Source organism: Myotis brandtii, unplaced genomic scaffold, assembly GCF_000412655.1.
Source record: "Myotis brandtii unplaced genomic scaffold, ASM41265v1 scaffold356, whole genome shotgun sequence".
In the NCBI taxonomy this organism is placed as follows: domain Eukaryota; kingdom Metazoa; phylum Chordata; class Mammalia; order Chiroptera; family Vespertilionidae; genus Myotis; species Myotis brandtii.
Window position 1 is genome coordinate 38,039 of NW_005363687.1, and position 6,530 is coordinate 44,568.

The 6,530-nt window shown below is 54.7% G+C and overlaps 1 protein-coding gene across 1 annotated transcript; it reads left to right on the forward strand.

Moving 5' to 3' along the window:
• The first annotated feature begins 1,309 nt into the window (after nt 1–1,309).
• LOC102253006 (pulmonary surfactant-associated protein D) lies at nt 1,310–6,361 on the forward strand. Its single transcript, XM_014544208.1, has 5 exons — nt 1,310–1,423; nt 1,664–1,780; nt 2,542–2,658; nt 3,204–3,266; nt 5,802–6,361. The coding sequence occupies exons 1-5, from the start codon at nt 1,330–1,332 to the stop codon at nt 6,179–6,181; spliced, it is 771 nt and encodes a 256-aa protein (XP_014399694.1). The 5' UTR covers nt 1,310–1,329; the 3' UTR covers nt 6,182–6,361.
• The last annotated feature ends 169 nt before the right edge of the window (nt 6,362–6,530 follow it).

A 6,530-nucleotide genomic window follows, 5' to 3' on the forward strand; every position in this document is an offset into this window, starting at 1 on the left:
TCAGGATTCCTCCCCTAGGATCTTCTGATTCCTCTCACCCCAGGAATGAGCAAATTGTGGGTAAATGACTGGTATTGGGGGCCCATAGAACTAAGCTGCGGCACTTACAATTGTTCATTGTGGTTGAATGATTTCTGTGCAGTATGTGGAATATTTAAATTCTACTGCATGAGAGGTTGGCAAAGATGAGGCCCCGTGGCCCCACACTCAGGCCTGATCAAAAGGATTTACCTAAATGCACTACAGAGAGGAGGAAAGGGAGCTCATGTTTTATAACTGGACCTTTGTACCTTTTGACCTTCACCCATTTTGCCCACCAACCAGCTCCCATCTTATGCAACCACCAATAATCTGATCTCCGCATTTATGAGTTCAGGTTCTTTGTTTTGTTTCTTAGAATCCAGATATAACTGAGATCATACTGTCTCTGTCTTAATTTGTATGACTTATGGCACTTAGCATAATTTCTTCAAGATCCATTCCTGCTGTGGCAAATGATAGGATTTTTTTATGGTTGAATACTATTCCAGTGTGTGTGTGTGTGTGTGTGTGTGTGTGTGTGTGTGTGTGTGTGACATTTTTATCCATTCATCCATTATTGAACACTATAGCCCATCTCTTGGCTACTGTAAAAAATGTTGCAATGAACATGAGGGTACAGACATCTTTTCAAATTAGTGTTTTATTTCCTTTGGATAAAACCCAGAAGTGGTATTGCTTGATCATACTTTTTTAAAAAATTATCTTTTTAATGTCTTAAGGAAACTGCATAATGGTCCCCATAGTGGCTGCACCAATTTACAATCCGACCAACAGTGCATAGGAGTTCTTCCTCTTCACATCCTCACCAACACTTGAGATCTTTTGTATTTTTCATAGTCACCATTCTAGGAGGAGTGAGATGATATCTCTTGGGTTTGATTTGCATTTCCCTGGTAACTCATGTCAGGGATCATTTCTGATATAAAGTTTGGTCCTAGGAAGGGGAAAGCAAGGAGTCCATGATCCAGGTTAAAAGCTGGCAGATCCCCTGCTGTAAATCCTGGTGCCTCGGGGCAGGGAGGATGCACTGTAATGAAATCAGACAGTTCTTGGCTTCATGTCCCCATAACAGCTCTGGCAGGCCTGTTTCCTCACCTGTGAAACGGGGATGTGCACACCCGTCTCCTGGGTCACCACTGGACTGAGGAGTGTGGAGGTGGAATGTCTACACCTGCGGAACCTGAAGGAATGCAGGGCTGACCTGCAGGTGCTGCTCCTCCTCCTACCAGGGCCAGGTTTATGCCCATTTCTTCTGCTGCTGCAGGTTCACCAGGAGCTAGAGGGCCAATGGGGATGCCTGGACCTGCTGGCCCAGCTGGGCCCAAAGGGGACAATGGCTCTGCTGGAGAACCTGGACCGAAGGGAGACTCGGGGCCACGTGGTGAGCAGTGGGCGTGGACTGCAATGCCTGCCACTAGGCCATGCGAGAGGATGCACATACCCATCCCAGGAAGGAGGGTGCCCTGCGGGTGGTGCTGGGTTCACACAGGGAAGGCTGTAATACTGCTGGGCGGCGTCTGTAGGATGGTGCTGTTCTCTGACCTCTATGACTGCTCTCACCTTCTCACGCTCTCCCCCTTCTGAGAAGACTCCGTGCACTGACTGGCTGGTCCTTTCGCAGGACCTCCGGGACCTCCAGGTGTGCCTGGGCCGGCTGGACCAGAGGGTCCCTCAGGAATGCAGGGGAATGTGGGACCACAAGGCGAACCAGGCCCCAAAGGAGAGCCTGGGCCCAAAGGTAGGAGGTTGGTGTGTGGAGGTCCAGAAGGGAGAGGGAGGAGTGACAGTGGCAACCCATGATGTGACCTAAGGATGCTCAGTGTGCCAGGGAAGCCAGGCCATCACCACTGGCAGGCCCTGCTGTGGCCCCTGCCCCCCAAGCTCCCACATCTGGAGGACCAGACAGTGGGATGCACAGCCCCCCAATTTTCCTCCACGTGGAGCTGTGGAAATGATCAAAGCTGCACACACTCTCAGCAGCCTTTGTCCCAATCTGTTCCTTCCTCAAAAGAAGTGGGTGCCCCAGGCGTGCAGGGCTCTGTAGGGACAAGAGGCCCCCCAGATCCCAAAGGAGAGAAAGGTGCCCCTGGTGAGCGTAGAGCCCCTGGGAGTGCAGGGCCAGCAGGTGATTGATGGGAAAAGCTGGGGTGGGCCTTCGGACCTCCTGTGTCCACCTGAAGCTGCGGATTCCTGTTCCTCCCCCATCATAATGCTGGCTCAGAGCTGCAACACTGGGCCTTGGGCAGTCTGTGCAAGGAGGTGCCTCACTGGGCTTGAGCTCTGTAACTGGGGAGAGTGCGGTGTGAGCAGCAGGGACAGTCCGCATCCTGGGAAGGCCGGGTGCTGGGTGATGGGACTGTACTGTACAGAGAGGGTGCGTGGCTGGTTTTGGGACAGACTGTACGTGGGAGGCTGTATTGCTGGACAATAGCACAGTCCATATGCTGGGAGGGGGAAAATGTGTGCTGAGCTCACCCTCCTCTTCTTGTCTGATCTCAGGGCCTGCAGGACCCCCGGGCCCACAGGGACCTCCAGGCGCCAGGGGCCCCCCAGGACTGAAGGGGGACAGAGGTGCTCCTGGGGAGAGAGGACCCAAGGGAGAGAGTGGGCTTCCAGGTAAGGTCGCCTCCCCTGGCTCTGCGCACCCCACCAGGTGCAGAGGGAGGAGGGCCCTCTAGTTCAGTGGTCAGCCCATTGTGGGGGCAGGAGGCGGGTGTGAAACTGGGAAAGGCTGTCAGGCCGGAGGTAGGAAGGTGAGGCTTTGGATAGACCCTGTGCTCAGGGGAGGACCAGCCTGAGCAGCTTCCCATCTGATCACTGATACAGCTCAGCTCTCTTCCCTGTTCACCGGAGAGCTGTGAGCACCAAATAACCCAGGGATGGGGAGTGCTTCAGGGACATGCAATTCCCCCCTCCTCACCCCCCCAGGGATGTGCCCCAGCCTCTCAGAATTTGCTGTGAAATGCCATCTGGATCAGAGTTAGTGGGGTCCCAGGACCTGCTCAGGGCACAGTGTGCTCACTACAGAGCCTCAGGGACGTGTGGGCAGCAGGGGCCAGCTGTGTCAGCCTATCACTGAGCACCCTTCCCTTGGGACCCAGACTCTGAGCCAATCCCTGGCTGTGAGGGACTGGTCTTCACTGTGCCTCTCTCTCCTGCAGACACCGCTGCTCTGAGGCAGCAGGTGGAGGCCTTGCAGGGAGCCTTCCTTCAGTATAAGAAAGGTGAGTTCTGGACCTGGACTGAACCTGAGCCAGTCACCAAGGGCAGGCCCCAGGCAGGGTCTGTGTTGGGTTTGGAGTTGGCCGGGCCTGAGGCAGGCCTGGTTCTAGGATTGGGGGCTCTAAGGTGGTAGTGGCTTTGGACGATGGGCTGGACCTGGGGCTGGGGCAGGACCTGGGGCTAAGCATAGGGTGAGGCAGAGCAGGGCAGCCACATGGTCCAGGAGCTGGAAGCAGATGCAAGGGACACGGAGCAAAGTGTGGCCCCAACACCAGCTCAGTGGGCTGGCGCCAGCATGGTCAAGGTACCAGGCTCCAGCCTCCTAATATCACAGCCACCTGTGACCTGAGCCAGATCAATGCCCCAAGCCCAGTGCAGGTCAGACCTTCCCTCCTGCTAACCTGTGCTGGTCCCTGGACACCCCACTACCCAGGATGCATTTCTTATCTCTATGGGGCTAGATGTGCAAACCACTCAAGATGTTGCTGCCCAGCTCACAGTAGCAGCGACTCCAGACATTGTCCTGAGAGTTGGGGCTGGGGTGCTGTGCTTGGGTTCAAGGCTGTGAGGGTCTGACCTTGGCATGTGGCCATTGAGAGTCTCACCTGAGACAGGCCCTGGGTCCGGCAGGGGGCAGGCTGCGTCTGGGCTCTGCCCAGTGCTGGGCTCTCCCGCTGCTCCCGGGGTGTTCATGGTGGAGACTCTCCCCTAACCTGGGTGCTGAGGAGTCAGAGGCTTCAGGAGCACAGCCCAGTGCCTGTGCCTGTGGGCATCTCCACCTCAGTCCCTAATTTCCCCCCTCCTCCCCGCTTTCCCCATGTCAGCTTTGAGTTCAAATCTTTCAGCAAATCTCATTGATGCAAAGAGGAGTTTCTGACGGAGGAGAGAACGCAGGGGTGACATGTAAGATTGTCTCCTATGTACCTAAAACCACTAAGTACCCATGTTCCAAGGGTGAGGTTTCAAGCATTTAGTATCTCTCCCTCTCTCCACAAACATGCATGTGTGCTTACTCCCTCACATGCACACTGATGCAAACATAGGAAAATTTGTGATATGCACCTGCCAAATATGTGTGTATTACACACTTGCCATCACTCACCTCACGTCATCTACACCCATAAGCACACACGCATATTCACACACACACAGGTGGACCTCCAGTGCTCCCATGTGCCTTCAGATGGACACATGGCCATGTTCGTGTATGCACACACAGACCCACCCGGGTGCAGGTAGTGAATGGCTGATGAACTCCTGTCCAGGGCTGCTCTGGGTGCCCTCCTGAGCCTGGGTGCCCTCCTTGTGAAAGGGTCACAGTGGGTCAGGGTACAGCCTGGGCTCAGCCCTTGGGGATGGAGCACAGGCCTCTCAGGAGCCCTGAAGGCTTCTATGCACAGACCCAGAAGTCAAAGGGATGGAAAATGAGCCCGGGAGCATGGCCCAGTGGTTGAGCGTTGGCCTATGAACCAGGAGATCATGGGTCAATTCCTGGTCAGGGCATGTGCCTGTGCTATGGGCTTGATCCTCATTCTGGGGTGTGCAGGAGGCAGCCAATCAATGATTCTCTGTCATCATTGATGTTTCTATCTCTCTCTCCCTCTCCCTTCCTCTCTAAAATCAATAAAAATATATTAAAGCACACACACACACACACACACACACACACACACACAAAGAATGGAAAATGAGATGGAATGAAATCATATAGTTGAATGTCATACAGGTGATGCTTTTATAAATTGTATTCCCATCTTAGAGATGAGGAACTGGAAACCCGAAAAAGGAAGTGACTTTCCCTTGTTCACTTGGACAGTCATGGCCAAGGCGGGGCTGAATACCTGGCCCTCTGACTCCCAGACAGGCCTCTCTCCTGCACTGACTCTCTCCGGCCCCTGACGCCCATGCACACCTCTCAGCTGTCCTTGTCCTCTCTCCCAGCTCTCCAGCCTCCCCCACGTGCACACCTAGAGGCCAGCACTGGGCGCACACAGTGCAGAGATTAGCACAGCGCTGCCCTCAGATGGCCCAGCCTCTCCTCTTCTTTCCCACATCCACATGCGGCACAGACCTCCCTGTCAATGCCACATGCCCTGCTGTTATGCAGTGTCCACAGTGAGATCAGTGAGCACCTTCCTTGTTTCCAGCTCTCAGAGGCTGCACGATGCCAAAGCTTCCCAGTCCCACTCAGTAACTGGGAAACCGATTCTGCCTGCAACATGGGGTGAAATAGAAAGTACACGTCTCAGCTCTAGTATGAGATCAGATAAGGGTGACCCCCAACTCTGCATGTGATGGTCACATGAAGTTGAGTCTCTTACTTAACCTCTCTGAGCCCAGTGTTCTCACCTGTAACTAGTAAGGCAGATCCACCTCCCAGAGCGCACCGCAGACCTGGGGTCTAACCATTGTCCTCCCTGGTGCTCTGAGGCCCTATATGGGAGGCCTGGGGCTGTGGTTGGAGCATAGAGGTCTCAGAGCCATGGAGCTTTGGCAGGTGCCCCCAGAGCCCCAACCTGACTGTCCTCTCCTCCTAGTGGAGCTCTTCCCCAACGGCCGAGGTGTTGGCCAGAAGGTCTTTAAGGCAGCATACTTTGAGAAACCTTTCCAGGAGGCACAGCAAGTGTGCGCACAGGCTGGGGGGCAGCTGCCCTCCCCACGCTCTGAAGCTGAGAACGAGGCCTTGCAACAGCTGGTCGAGGTTGAAAACAAGGATCGTGTGTTCCTGAGCATGACTGACTTTCAGACAGAGGGCAGGTTCACCTACCCAGGAGGGGAACCCCTGGTCTATTCCAACTGGAACCCCGGTGAGCCCAACAACAAGGATGGCAATGAGCACTGTGTGGAGATGTACACCAATGGCCAGTGGAACGATTTGCCCTGTGAAGAGATTCGCCCTGTGATCTGCGAGTTTTGAGCCCTCGGGGTGGGTGGGGCAGCCGTGGTCGAGGAGTCTGGCCCAGACCCAAGTGCTGCCGACATGACAAGGAAGAGCTGAGGGCTCTGTGGCCGGGCTTCTGCACAGAGCCGTGGGATGAGGCCAGCCAAGGGCTCCCATGGAACTCCTCTCTCAGAATAAAATATGAAACTGGCTTCACTGGCTGCTCTGTCAGAGGATTTAGGGGCCAGCCTGCTTTCCCAGTTGCAAGCGATAAAATTAGTCCCCAAAATATAAAGGCTCCTCCTCAGCCCTCTGCCTCCTCAAACTGTCAACCCACCTAGTCACTCCCTCCTCTGTCACTCCCTCCTCTGTCACTCCCTCCTCT